The 15379-nt window shown below is 40.0% G+C and overlaps 1 protein-coding gene and 1 long non-coding RNA gene across 2 annotated transcripts; both read right to left on the bottom strand.

The window, feature by feature from the left end:
* Positions 1-2772: 2772 nt before the first annotated feature.
* On the bottom strand, positions 2773-3174 carry LOC149834616 (uncharacterized). The gene is made up of 2 exons (XR_016432552.1): positions 3096-3174; positions 2773-3009 (listed from the first exon to the last, which is right to left on the bottom strand). It is a non-coding gene; the product is annotated as an uncharacterized LOC149834616 (long non-coding RNA).
* A 946-nt stretch (positions 3175-4120) lies between these two features.
* Positions 4121-7457, bottom strand: LOC149834615 (uncharacterized). Its single transcript, XM_090009416.1, has 3 exons — positions 6999-7457; positions 6103-6234; positions 4121-6000 (listed from the first exon to the last, which is right to left on the bottom strand). The coding sequence occupies exons 1-3, from the start codon at positions 7455-7457 to the stop codon at positions 4429-4431; spliced, it is 2163 nt and encodes a 720-aa protein (XP_089865542.1). The 3' UTR covers positions 4121-4428.
* Between the last annotated feature and the right edge of the window lie 7922 nt (positions 7458-15379).

Genomic DNA, 15379 nt, shown 5'->3' with positions numbered 1-15379 from the left:
TACTCTCCCTCGTAGAGTAAACAGCGCAATTGTCACAAATTTTGTGGCAACTCAATCCCTAGTAATGGGATACAATTAAATTTTCAACCTAAATCCTCCCTCTTGTCAAAACTTCTCCAAAAAGTTTCTTCGGTCTAAAAACCTCATCTTTCCTCTACAGAGAGCACTGATATTCAAAAATGGTTACGACAAGAGCAGGAAAAGAAACAGATCCTCAACTCAACGACAGTGAGACGGAAGGGATGAGCTCTCCCAAATCGGCCAGAGGACAGGGTCAGAACAAGAAAGATGACATCGACCCCGCTATGTATGATATGTTCTAAAAGATGATGGCGAGGATGATGTCAGAACAAGCCGAGGCCAAGCTGAAAGAGACGGTTCCTAAAAGCAAGCTGAAGAAGAAGCCTGTAAAGAAGCAAGTCAGAATCATAAAAAAGAAGGTACAACCAGACGCTACTTCTGAGGAATCAGAGTCAGTCGAGGAAGAATCGAAAGAGGAAGAGCAGATTGTCTACAAGCAGAATCCTCCAAGGCAATCCGTAAAGATAGCCGCAGAAGAGCCTGAGTCCGTCAACAAGCCCAAGTCTGGGGCTCCAATAGAGGACCTGATGAGCAAGCAGATGAAGGCGATAAATCGAAACAATGAGCATTTTGTCCAAGATAGGCACTCCGCTAACCCACAATCTTGAGAGATAATATAAAAGTTTTAATTGAGTCTCTCATGACCAAAAGTGCAAATTCATCCAGCTGAATCCAACGTACATTCTCTGCATGCACAAGGCAAACACCATGCTTCACCTACGAGCCTAACACACAATTGATAATAATATTTAGCTTGTCCATGTTCTCTTAGCCAACTGAACAACAACCTTACATTTCTGCTTACCATTGACAAAATGAATACCACCCTGCCAACATCTTGCTTCTGTGTTTGGTCAACAACACTTCAACTACACAAATTTGTATAACCAGGATAAATCATCATTGTTTTCTTTAGTGTCGCACTCAATGAACAATAAAGTCTTCATGAATCTTTCTTCTCTGATGCCAATTTGTCATAGGCATAAATTTTTTCGCAAACCCGTGATGCACCCAGTCTGGCCAGCCTAATGGTCATAGGTCGCGTAACAACACTTTTTTATGTACTGAATCATTTCATTGGCCCTGCGCACCACCTCGTGCACAACTGCCTAGTGAAAGCTAATCAAGTACATCTTCAAATACGCATTCAATCTAATCCATGTCATTTTGTGCATAACCATCTCATACCAACTATCACTTTCGAAAAGAGCACAAACTTATCTTAGTCTTTTGTGCCATAAAACGTATTGCGACTCCATGCGCATGCTACAACAAAACCTTGTCATTGAAGGAACAAGACCTTGTGGCTCCTAATCTGAAGACCAGTTGATGATTAAACACCATAACAAAGAACACCATCCAGACTCATTCGTCGGCACCTAGGCCTTCACTCGCATAGCCCTGAGTCACCATACTCGGTTGAAATCACCTAAAGTGATTCTTGAGAAAATTAACCCTAACACACACATACCCCGTACGTCCAAACATTACGCATGAGAAACTTCTATTAGCTGAAAAGTCCTTAACCAAATCTTCAAAGACATCCTCTAATCCGCTGACATTGCTTAAGTGAACAACGCTCCACGTTTGTACCATTACACAATGATGCACTAACGGTGATACCGTTATCTATCGCATGTAGTATTATGACCTTACATCACCGATCAAACCAACACATACCGCATGTTTCACTCTATGCATTTTTCACTGAGTAGAACTCCGCACTATCTGCCCTGTTTCGAAGGCTCGGTTCCTGACAATATCAATCCTGTAAAATTTAACCCTTGGTTTCTTTAAGAATTAATTTTGTTGAAATCAAGGCAGCAACATTACTCTTAACATTAAGAGGGTGTAAATATTTTTTCCCTTCGAAGAAATGTGCTTTTACATGAATAGTATTTACGTACTGACATTGATGTAGACCTTTTGACAGACTAACTTGTACATTATCAGTCTGCCTTAACTGAGGGGGGTTATATCCGTATAACGACACCAAGAATTTTTGGAGTCATTATTTGAGATAGCCTTGCCTTATTTGTTAAATTAATGTTCTAAGAGCGAACTTGCAGTAATTACCAGTTGAAGCACTTTGTGATGCAAAGCTATTCTTCGAGTATCAAAGTGCGTATTATGATATTTCCATGGTTTCAACAGCAGTACAGCAATACCATGGAAAAAACATAATCTAATCAATAAGCTTCTCTTGATACTTTACACATGCCTTTTTCTATAAGATGAAATGGCTTTTCCTATTAAGTTCTGAACATGTAATGTGCACTTTAACAGTTTTATTTAAGAGCAAATGCATTCTAATGAAGATTCCAAATAAACATTTTGAGGATAAAAGGAAACCAGACAAAATAAAACTAATATTTCTTAATGTTTCCATCACCAAAAATGTGAAATTAGTTGGTCTATTTTATATATAACCATCAACTCGGTTCATATTTCTTTGTGCAAAACCGAGCAATCGTTACTAAATACAACTTTCAAGAATCAGAAACTTTCAAGAATAAGAATTGTGCCAACTTAGTCAAGTAATGGTTAACCCAAGCAGAATGCAGGAACAGGTGTCTAGCAATTATTTTCATGGGATAGATCCATTAAAATCTGCTGGCATCTTTACTGCTGAGCTCTACTATCAATAGAAAAAGAAGCGTACAAAGTGCAGAAAGAGCAGAAGCAGACAGATACAGGTGAATACAGAATTCCAGCTTCAATTATATACCAGTAGAGAAAGGAATTAAGCCATTCCTTTGGTAATGCAATGTATAAAAGTAAGACATAATTGACAAAACTGTTTGGTAATATTGATGCAGACTCTCGCACATCAAAATGATTAGTTTTTCTGTATGTTTTCTTGCCTGGCAAGTTCAATGTGGTGAGCAGGCATATACCACAGCTAACAACAAAACCACTTTCTTTGGTCTGCAAAAAGATGAAAAGGATTGGAATTTTTAGAAGTGTGGAACTATAAAATTGAAAGAGTACGAAAAGAATGAGCCAAACATGACATGTGTGCTGCATCCTCCAAAGGGCCCCATGATGATAGTGCTCTTTCTCCAGTTTCATCATTCAATATCTTCATTGCACCTGCACTATCAACGTCCACATACCACATCAGCGTGGACAAGACACCGACATCAGGAAGTGAAATCAACACAAGTTTGGAAATAAGGATCACCAGCTAAAAAGTTGTTTGATAATTGAACTCCAGGACAGGAGGGAATATAAACGCATCAAAACTAAAACAAAAAGGAGAATATCCTGTTTTACTATGACAAAAGGCATGAAAAATTGAGATAATTCCTCAGCTCCTATCAGTAATTTGGACATTAATAACATAGAACGCTCCTATTTGATACAGGATACAGGCTTGGTGATGGAACCAAATGATGTATTTCAAGTTGTTAAAAGGCCATAAGCAACTTCCTGTCTCAGTCCTGAAGTAAAGCATCTTACTTTCAAATTTTAGTCAAGGTTCTGAGAAAAATATATTCGTAAATTTTTTTTATGAGTTTATAGTTGAAAATTTGCAGCTACAAATTGGAATATAACTTGACTGAAATAAAAGGAGCTCCAATTCCTCTCAACTTAATGAGAAAATTTGACATGGGAAACATCAATTCATCATAAAGGACATGCAAGACAATTTTAAACACCGGTTCATGATCAGCCATTTATTCATAAATGCTGGTTACAGAAATCTAGCAGTGGAATGTGAAAAGCCACAGCAAAAGGAGGTCATCACCTCAAACGAGTAGGATGCTTGATTTCTTTTATTTGACATACCCTATGGATGTAAACGTACTAACCTTTGCATGCAAAAATCCATTCTTGTTTGCCACCATGATGAAATAGTTCAAGCTAACAAGATAATACGAGAATGTTGAATACCATTATACTCTACATATGACTATATTGCAAGTGACTGATTATTACTTCATGCAGATCTTAAGATAGCAAACAGGCTGTAGAGGGAACAAGAGAAGTACCAAGATGTGCAAACTGAATGAGCATGATAATGAAGAGAATTGACTGATAAAAACATTCTTACCTGCTGCAAAAATAATTTACTGTAGTACAATAACGGAAGATAGGGGTGACAGCCCAAAAACGATGGTTGTACATAGCTTAATCAGACACCCATTGGCAGTCTGACCTGTTTTTACAAAAGAGAAAAGAAAGATGATTCCTCTAGTAGCCAAAAGATATAACCTTACTGTTATCACTAGTTGAAATCATATGCCTCCACTGATTAATGCAAGAATAGCAAAATGACAAGTGAACTTTACTATTCATGCACTGAGAGGCTTTTTGTCTAGCATCTCTAGAGAAAATTGTGGACTAGATCTTCTGCTTAAGGGCCTGTCGCAGCTGAATTTTCTGGCATTCCATTCTAGCCTCCAACAGCTTTGCCTTCAAACAGTTTTTCTGAATGCCCCTTGGCCATTCAATGCACCCTTTCATGCCTCGAGTTATATGGGGATTGCCAGCATCAGGTGAGCTCCAGTGCCCCATACTCTGTGGTGTAAGAACTCCATCACCGGACGCCCTATCTGGAGATACATCCTTATTCAAAATCCTTCCCTTTGTCCCTTCATCTGTAATTGTCTTAAAGGGATCCTCATTAATGGGGAATGATCGCCAAAGCCTAGATACTGATGAAGGTTTCCTCCTCGATTGCTTTCCGTGTGCTGAATAAGTCACATCAACCTCTTGAGTCAAAGAGATATTATCAGCATTCTCTTCCCACTCTGTTCCACTCCCTGAGAAGTTACTCTCTTCATGATGCCCATTAACAGATGGATCACTTCCATCAGGTGAATTACTGGAACCCAGCTCCTCCCCCTGATTGCCTGAATCCCAAACACTTCCATCTTCATCTAAAGTCCCATTCTGATTGATAGCCCCTGCATATTTCTGCATATGATTTTCAGTTAGACCACCAACCTCGGGGCTCACAGTATGAATCTTGGAGCTTCGACTCACAGGGCTGTAGCATCCAGCATTGGGTTCAAAGCCGAAACACGTTTCTATCTCCTTCTCATTTGCTTCGCCAGAATGGAGGTCCTCGAAGGCTGAGAAAATGTCCTCTGATGTAGGAGGCTGGTACGAGAATTCCTTGATGTCTTGAATATTTACTGATCTTGCCGCATCCTTGAGAAGCTCCACCTCTTTCAACTCTATAGGATCGACGGTGATTCTAGACCTTAGAAATGCCTCCAACTCGGCCTGGATCTTGGCTAACTGGGAGTATTTTTCTTCAAGTGTCAGTTTTGCATCCACCAATTTCATTTGGACTCTTTCTTCCCGCCACACTTCAGCCATCTGCAGCATCCTCCTCTCCTCTTCAACCTCTTCCCTTATTCTGATGGATTCTCTCTTTAACGCGTCAACTTCAGCCTTGTCCTCTCCAATCTCTTTAGCAAGCTCATCACAGACCTCCTCTATGAGCTCCCTAGCCTTCCTCTCTTTTTCATAATCTTGCATGAATCTCTTTGCAGATAACTTGGCTTCTGCAAGCTCATTCACTAACTTTGTATTCATAATCTCCATCCGCTGCCTATGTTTCCTTTCCCTGTGCAAGTCCGCCTTAATCCCATCAATCACCAACCTTATCTTTTCATGCTCTCTGCTTCTCCATGCTGCCTTTTCCTCTGCAAGCTTCTTCAGGAAATGATCAATCTTCTTCTTCGAGGATCTGCGCTCAACCTCAAGCTCGTGCACACGTGCTCTAGCAAGCTCAAGTTCTGATTGCAGAATTGAAACAATTGAGGAAGTTTGCTCATGTTGATCTCCAAGAAACCTCAATTGGCTATAACACCTGTAGACTTCATCTGAAGTTTTTGGGTACCCAGGATCCCACTTTGTGGCCCGCTCCATAGCAGGATTGGGGAAAGCAACAGTCGGTTCAAGCTGCAAAAGAGTCAAATGCAATTGGTAGAAGATACCATAAGGCATGAAATGCCAACAAAACAGAGAGTGATACATTGGCTTCTCAAAATTATGGTAATGTACCTTCTGACAGAAATTGTTCATTCTATGCGGCATTGAAACTGGACTCGGCGATTGACGATCCCTAGCTTCTAATCCACATTTTATGCCATCTGCGCCATGGAGAAACGAATTCCCCAGATGTCCAACAACAGCCTACAAGAAGGTGGACCAACATCCATAAAAATTTTGTAATTTACTCACAAGGTCTAAGATGGCAGCAAAACACACAACGGAAAAAATATTCCCCTGATTTGAATTTCCTGCGACCATTTTTTTTCTTAAACATACAGGAGGAAAATGCAAATAGCGATGAAGATTAAAAAAAGAAGTAAATCGTTAAAAAGTATAAAAACTTCTAAAACAAGAATCCATAACTCAAATTTTCCATATAGAAGCATTAAAACAAACGCTTCAATAGTAAAATGATCTCTTACAAGACAATAAAGAATACATTGGTCAGAATTAAGCAAGAAATAAGGAGCTCAGAACCCATCTTTTCTAAAAACAGCAAAACGATTTCTTGGTCGGAAAAAAGTAAGAAAAATGGTTCTTTTAAGAAAAATAGTTCCTTGATAATAGAATAAACACAGAAAATTTCCAAAACAGAGCGCCACATCCAACTTTTCAAATGTCACAACAACGTAGACACAATTTCTTTACACACACATACAAATGGATTTGAAGTAGCAATCCCCAATCTTAAAATAAAACGAAAAGAACTAGCTCCTTTTTCATAGGATCCAGAAGCTCTAGAAAAAAAAAACCTTAAAAACCCGACAAAGACCGTGAAGTATCAAATCAGTATTCAAAAGCATGTCATTCACAGGCTAAAATCGAGAACTAATCCGCAATCCCAAACGCAGAACGACAAGAGTAGATCCCTCCCCGGAAATGTGGATAGAGAGAGAGAGGTATACCTCGGATCCCGTCGGACGATGGATAGTTCGGCGAGCTCCCCGGTCGGAGACCGACACCTTCGCCGGCTGCAACCGCCACAGCCCGGCAGCGAGCCTCCTAGCAGAGACGACTTCGGCCGGCTGCTCGTCTCTCCCCTTCCTCTGCCCCCCGCCATTGCCCTCCCCGCCAGATTCTGGCGACTTCGTCTTCTTCTTCGCTCCACCGCCCCCGTCGTCGTCAACGTTGAACTTCCACTTCAGCAGTGGCGTCGCCGGGCCGCCGGACCTCCGGCAGGCGCCAAACGCCGATTCACTTCCACTGGCGCCGACGTCCCTCCTGAGCCGGATCCCGTTGACGCTGCGCTTCCTCCGGCGGTGGGGCTTCCGACTCTCCGCCGGATCGGAGGGAGGGTTTCCCGTTCGTCCGCAAAATGACGCCGTAATCTTCGCCGGAAAACCCTGCCTGGCTTCTCTCTTCATCCTCTCTGTCTAGTCTCGGATGCCATGCGACGAAGCAGAGAGAGAGAGAGCTCTAGTGCTCTGGATCTGCTAGAAAGAGAAAGCATTTTGACTTAAGAGAGTAGGAAAATTATATGACGAAAATGCCCTCGTTGAGGACAAGAAGGTCCCTTGATTTTGAGAAAACGTCGGATGAGACCTCTTGTGTTTGCGGAATTTCGATATTGCCCTTACCGTTTGATCTATTTGACTTGATCATTCTTGTTTTCCGCAGTAATAACAAAATAGAATTCAATGGCTCAAAAACGGGTCGGATATGGGTTTGCTCATTGCTGGGTTACCCCACATCCTTGTCCATATCTAAGTTAACCCTTTTAAGTCCCTTGAATATGTCTAGTTGTACTGCTTTGTAATCATTTTCATTCCTTGATGTACCTTAAGGGGAACCCAAACTTTCACTCACCAAAAAAACACTTATTTTTTTTCAAAAATTATTTATTATTTGCAAATGAGTTAAAAGATGCATTTAAGAAAAAAATATGGTAAATCCTGCATAATTTTTTAAACTGGTGATTTGGAGAATAGATAGGAAGGTAGTTCTGGATTTTCTGTGAATCGGTATTTCAGTTTAAACCCAATAGACTCAAGAGAAACCAACCTTAGGTTCTTAGATCGCACGTGTCGGGGGTGCAGAACCTTGCTTGAAAAAAAGGTGTGAGGTTTCTTGTGATTATAATTAGAAAAAATAATAAAAATATGATTAAACAACTAAATCAGGTAGATGCGGTTTGAATTCAATAAGTGTTTCAGATGCAATTTTGATCTAAAACTGAAAGTACATTCTCCAAGGATTCTAGGATCACTTAAGAAGATACTTAGGAATTCAAGGATCACCTAAGAACATATGTAGGCGTATGTGATATGTTCTAAATAAAAAGAAAAGTTGTTGACGGTCAGGGGTTTTCAGTTTCAAAAATTTGAATACCCAAAAGAATGCAGTTTTGTGTTTTAGGGTCTAGAAAAACAATAAAAGTTATTTTAAGGCTAAAGAACGATAATATAAGTACCTTCGAGGTCAATAGTAGGTTGGGATGAAGTTTTTCATGTTCTAAAACTCATGCAGTAATGCTAAGATGACACTTGATTTGTCGAAATAAAAAAAAAACACATGGTCTGAAACGTTAGGAGAGCTCGGGCTTTAGAGGAGGGCTGGATGCCAAACCCTTAAAGACCTAACATGCTGATAATCAGGAAGGATCAGAGAAGTTGTAATAGAAAGAGAGTAAAGAAAGAAAAGAGAAAGAGAAAGAGAAAGAGAAAATAAAGATAAAGACACTAGAGAGAGGGGGAGGACTAGAGAGAGGTTTTGAGAATTTCAATAATTATCCATGCCAATAGATAATTATGGGTCTTCCACATGAATCCTTCTCCTCCATTCATTTCTATCCAATGCCATGTCCTCGGTGAGGTTCAAAGCATTCATATCCTTTCTTATCACCTCCATCCATGTCTTCTTAGGCCTACCCCGACCTCTTTGTTGTTGTATCCATGCCAATAAACTTCTTCAATATCTTCTTAAATAAAAAGAGCGAAGGTTGAGTCTTAATTATACAAAACTGCATCTAATCAGAAAAACCAATACCTCAATTAAGTTAATACTCTTACTAACTAGAAACTCCATACTAATTAACAATTAAATACTTTTAATTAAAAATAATTAACTAAACTTAATTAACTTCTAGAAGGAGAGAACATTTTTATAAAACTCTTTTAGATTCACGCCCTTCTCATTTGAGCTTCTCTGCTAATTGGCCTGCCTCCTGGTAATGCCACATGTTCAGCTCTTTATCTTTCTAGTTAAGACTTTCGACAATTAACTTTGTCTTAATTAGAGTAGTCATATGAGTTGTCACGCTAATCACTTGGAACTCACTCGACTTCTAAAAGATTCTAGAAGTAACGTCTGGATCTTGGGTATTGGATTTGAATCTATTGTCATTTTCTGAAAGGTAATAAGATACAAGTTTTGTTCTTTTGTTTTAAGTGACTTTTTTTTACTAGTTTATGATTCATGTTTGAAGCCTTAAGACATTTTTTCCCTTCATGTTTAATGCATTAAGACATTTTTAAGTACACGTTTCTCACACCCAATTGTTACTCTAGTAGCCATAGGTTTAGATTCCCGAATATGTCTGTCTAATTTAAATTGCACGAAGCACCCAAATCAAGCTGTTTTTTATACGGGTCAACACATGAGGAACCACATACTTGAAAATGGATATCCATTGACCCGCTATCTGACCCGTATCTTTCCATTTAAACTTAGAAAGTGAGTCGTGATGTCAATGAAACGGATTTTATCTGATATCTCACCGAATTTGATTCCATTTTTTATAAGCCAAAACCATATCCAATTATCATCAGATGCTGATACGGTTTTTCTTTTTTGTGCTACTGAAACAAATGTCCGAATGTCTCAGATATCCAATTCCGTTTATATATAGAAAAACAAATTTGGTACGAGCTTTTCACCTTATGAGTCCATCCAAATTTAAATCTGTTTAGCTAACATAGGATTATTGGTCACATCCGACCCAAATCGGCGTCCTTAAGAGTAACGGGTTACACATCAAGGCCATATGATCACCTAGCAAGGAAGAACAAATTACCTTGTTTTAGGGAAGGGCAATGGGCCGGGCAGCCCAATGGACCAAGCCGACCTGACCCACCATGGGTTGGGTTTGGGTCAAGGTTTTAGGATCGGGACTGTTAGCTACCGGGCCAAAATCGGCCCGTTATATACATGGGCTGGGTTTGATGAGCCTAAGCTATTTATTAATTATTAATAATATAATTTTTTTAAATTAATTAATTACATATTAACTTGGTAACTATTATTATATTTACGTAATTAATTACATTAATTTTATAAAAAATAGAAAAATAATTAGTTAGGCACATGAGAATTTGTTAATTAATTATAATTTACCTAATTAGTTGCAATAATTTGTTGGGTTTGGGCCTATTGAGCCAACAGTCCAAGTCATGGGCTGCTCTTCAAACCCAAGCCTGTTAATAACCGGACCAAAGCCCGGCCTGTTAGTAAACGGGTCAAGCCATCTCCAGGCCGGGCTGCACTTAAAGCCCGGCTGGCAGAGCTCTAAATGGGCCCGGGCCAGGCCGAGCAGGCCCGATGCCCACCCCTACCTTGTTTTATGTCATGGGTCCCACAAGAACCCATACAACTAGATTATTTGGATGATGTATCCAAATGTGTGGTTCATATCTTGGACATTGGGAAAATACTGAATTTGGGTTGATTGGGACTAGGTCTAATAAATCTTAGCTTAAATGGTGCTTATGAACCCAACCAAGTTGCCAAGTTGGTCCAGCTCATTAGAGGCCAATGCACATTTCAGGGCCCTGCTTTGCTTTATCTTGAGATATTGACTTGGAGAATGATGCCCCCCTTTTCCTGCTTTTTGATCATGATGAACATGGCATCCATGGCTCTCATGGCCCATCTAGATGTGACATGGCATGTTGATCATGATAATGATGATGATGGTTTTCATGTCCCTATGACATCTTAGTAACTACTGGTTCTGTTGCAATTCCTCATCCCCAACATTAATGACCAGATAGATGGCAACTGCTTCAAAGGAATGTGGCTATAATGCGACCCGTATCCTGAGCCTATTAAATTGTTTCGCTTTCAAAGGCGCTAACATCACAAGCAGAATTGACACCATGTATTGAGAATCTTCTGGTTGGAAATATCCTTATAAACAAGAGACCTATCACCTAGGGATGGCAGTGGACCTGGGGAAAGCGGGGCCCCGCCCCGTTTGGACCGGGGATGAAGGGTATGAAAGGGGGATGGAGGTGGGGATGAAGGTTAAAATCCATCCCCGTTCGGGGATGGAGGCGGGGATGATCATACACTTTTCCCCGCCACGATCCCCGTCCCGACCCGCCCCCATCACTTTTCCCCGCAATATCCCCACCCCACCTCATCCCCATTTGAACCGGGGATGGAGGACATGAAACGGGGATGAAGGCGGGGGTGGAGGTTAAAATCCATCCCCGCCGGGGATGGAGGTTCTAATCTTGAGGCGGGGCGGGGGTGGAGACCTTGTCCCCCGCCCCACCCCACTGCCATCCCTACTATCACCTACCAATGTCTAACTCAAAATTCTCGTTATCACTGGATGTTTAATGTTCGACTTGAAGAGCTTGGCCATATTTTCCACCTCATACCTACCTCTTTTCATGGTTTAACATCACACACACGCACATATATATATATATATATATATATATATATATATATATATATATATATATATATATATATATATATATATATATATATAATGTTCGGCTTGAAGAGCTTGGCCGTATTTTCCACCTTATACCTACCTCTTTTCATGGTTTAACATCACAAAACTTACAAAATGGGCATGGTGCTAAATGATATTAAATTTTCGTGGCTTTTTTTAAAATACTGATCATACATATGTGATATTTATGTTTGTTTTTATAAGAATCACTTCTTGGAGCATTTGAATCATATGTATGGATAAGTTTCTATAAAGTTTCAAAAAACAATGGCCTACAATTTTCATAAATGTTTAAGGCTCCAAATACCGTGCCCTTTTACGGTGGTATACACTTGATTTATATGGATCAAAGTTTCTAGAAGCAAAATCTAACTGTTGTATCATATTTAAGAAAATCAAATATGACTATATATATATATATATATATATATATATATATATATATATATATATAGAGAGAGAGAGAGAGAGAGAGAGAGAGAGAGAGAGAAAGAGAGAGAAATAAACCAGCAAAATATATAAACTGGTATGAACCTTGATTTTCATAGGTTTTTTGCAAATCTAACCCTACAGATGCATTTGGTATGCATTTGGTGTGGTCCATTTGCTTGAAATCGATTATAAAAAATCATTGTAATCGGATCAAAAATATGATTTTGTTCGCTTGAATATTTACAAAAATTCTTAACCTTTGATTTTTAAGCTTTAAAAAATCCTTATTATACATCATAATATCATAATAGGATGATCTTAGAGTCTGTTTCTATCAAACCAAGCATTTAAATAGCATCTGTACTGTGAAATTAAAACAAAAAAAACAAAAAAAAACCTTTGAAAATTTAGGTGCATAATTTACATATAGGACATTTTTTTAATGAAAAGTGAGGACTAGATAGAATATTGCTGTTTCATACACAGTTCCACAAAAATGGCAGGATGGGACAACTTGTGGCATTTTCAATATTAAAAATAATAAAAAGAAAAGAAACCACTCTCCAGCATGGGTCGAGCAGGGGAGACACCAAAGGCGCCTGCCTGTCTCTGAAACTACTTCTAACAAGCAACAAAAATCACCAGCGGGGCTTACGCGTGGTTACTAGGATTTGTCAGTGCACGTCTCCGTGTGGTGGGACGTTGCAGGTTCAAAACCCCAGTGCCAGTGGTACAGTACTACCATTGAACAATAACTGGTGGGGTCAGATTAACCTCATCTTGCTTTTCAAAAAAATAAAAACACACACACACAAAAGTCAAATACCTTTTCCGTCCATAAGCCGTCGGTTTTCCCCATTCGTTCCCGACGCTATCATTGTATCATTTCCGTCAAATCCCCTCGTCACTCGTGGCATTTTTGTAATTTCAATAAATACGGTCATATACGATTATATAGACGTATGTTGTACGCTCCGTAGGGCGTATATTTCAGTCAGGGTCTTGGGCTCAGCATGAACAGTGAAAAGGGGGATCCGAGGAAGTACACGTGGCGGTCGGTGAATTGCAGCTAGCTGACAATTTGCGCAGGTTGTGGGGGACCACCAGGAGAGAGAGAACGTGAGAGGGGCCCTACACCAATGGGCACTTGAGACTAAGACGGCCTTGTCATGTTATGTGATCGTTTTCATAGATGAACTGTCACTCGCCTGATTAGTCACTTCTCCAGATTTAGTTGATATGGATTCAGGAGGTCCGAAGCTTAGGGATGCAAATGGGTCGGAGGTCCAACCCGATTCTGAACTGGAACTGACCCATATTACTGGATCTTGATAATACGAATCCTGATGAGGTTCAACTCAGAAACGAAATAGCTGTGGTTGGGTCTAGTTGGATTCGGGTCAAAACCCGGTAGATATATATATGTTTGCAACAGGGTAGGTACTAATGGCAAGATTGAATTGGGTTTGCATGTAACCTTTACAAAATCCGACCTGATCAAATATTGGCTACACGGATTCAGTTTTGAATTCCAACCGGAAAACGATAGTAGCCGATTTAGATCTGATTAGGCATACTTTTTGTGTGCAACGGGACTCAAATACCCATTGGATTTGGATTCGGATATAGTAACCAGTCGTTCAGTCTTTGAATCAGAATTTGGATTCGATGAGATATCCAACTCAAACCCAAATAATTGACGTCCTTGCATCACATTGGGAAAAGGATGGGAAGAACTCTGTGAAGAAAAAAGACAGTCCTGGTGCTTGGCCTGTTTGTTGTTGGGTTGAGTACCGACTAACCATTCCCATTGACTTGACTGGGAATCTGGACCTACACCTTCGAACCGAGGTTGCACTCACGGATTCTTGGCTGTCAAGCAGGGTTCTAATTGTTTGGGTCTTTGACCGGATCGGGGATGTCAGTTTTATTAATGAGTCCGCAACCGGGAAATTGGATGAGGTCAGACAAACGCGAGAAAGGAAAATGAACCATAACATAAGGTCCGCTCTACAGCGCAGCCTGATTCGGATCCGGTTCAATTTTCTACACCATTATATGCATTCATACACTTTGTCCTGGTCAAGTCTGGATCAGATGTATTTAATGTAACACTCAATTCAGCTCCACATTTAGATCCAACTGCCTGGTATAATAGTATCTAGTGCTCAGAGCCAGATTACGCTTCCCTTCATTACTACTCTATCTGGATATATTGGATAAAAATTGGACTAGTCACAAAAAAATGTCATCGAAGTCTTTTGTCCAAACATGATCCAGACGGACCGGATCCATTATTGATGGTATCCAACTGTACATTCACAATTTGGTTGGACTAGGACTTGTTTTTTGTCGCAATGGAAAACCATATCCTCTCTCACTCTCTCTCTCAAGCATGCGCATATGAGTAACGCTGTCAATGGGTTGGGTTTGACCTGAATCCAACCTGTACCAAATCCTATAGGGTCAGAATTTGCGGATAAAAAAGGAGGTCCAACTAGAATCTGGGTCAGATCCAGAAGGTCCAATTAGTATATAGAGCAGGGTATGTTTTGTGAAATTTCATACCATACCTGGGTCCAACCTGGTTCCCACTAAGACCCATGGTTTCTCAATGCAAAATGACAGAAAACTGCTATTTTACCAAGTACGGGCGGAGTCTGGTTCATGTAATCCTTGTAGGACCTGGGTATAACTTTTCTTATCGTGGACCCAATCAACCTGGCTGCAGACCCAGTACCAACACCTCAAAGTCAGATCTGGGTTTGGTCCTACTTGGGTCGGATGGGTTGACACCCCTACATATGAGTAGGGATGCCAAAGGATCGGATATCTAATCCACATCCAAATTAGGTCCAACACGTATTGTCAGATTCAGATAATATGTATCCGGATCCTGTCTGATACGAAATAAATATTCATGTGTTGGACCCAGAATAAATATGGTCAGGTCACTTTGGATCCAAGTCGGACTCAAGTAAACAAATATAATTGGATTTTGGTTCAAATCTAGATTTAATCCAATGAATTTTACCCTTTGCTCCCAAAAACAGTAGCTTTTACCTGTTTTAGGTTAATCTAGTACGAAGTCATCTCTGCTTTTCTTGATCAAGCATCATTTATATCTAGATATAGGACTTGTTCTGGGCATAAACTCAGACCCTAACC

This window comes from Nuphar pumila, chromosome 6, assembly GCF_984573655.1.
Source record: "Nuphar pumila chromosome 6, dmNupPumi1.hap1.1, whole genome shotgun sequence".
NCBI lineage: Eukaryota > Viridiplantae > Streptophyta > Magnoliopsida > Nymphaeales > Nymphaeaceae > Nuphar > Nuphar pumila.
Note: the sequence above shows the minus strand (reverse complement) of the source record. Positions and strands in the feature narration are given on the sequence as shown.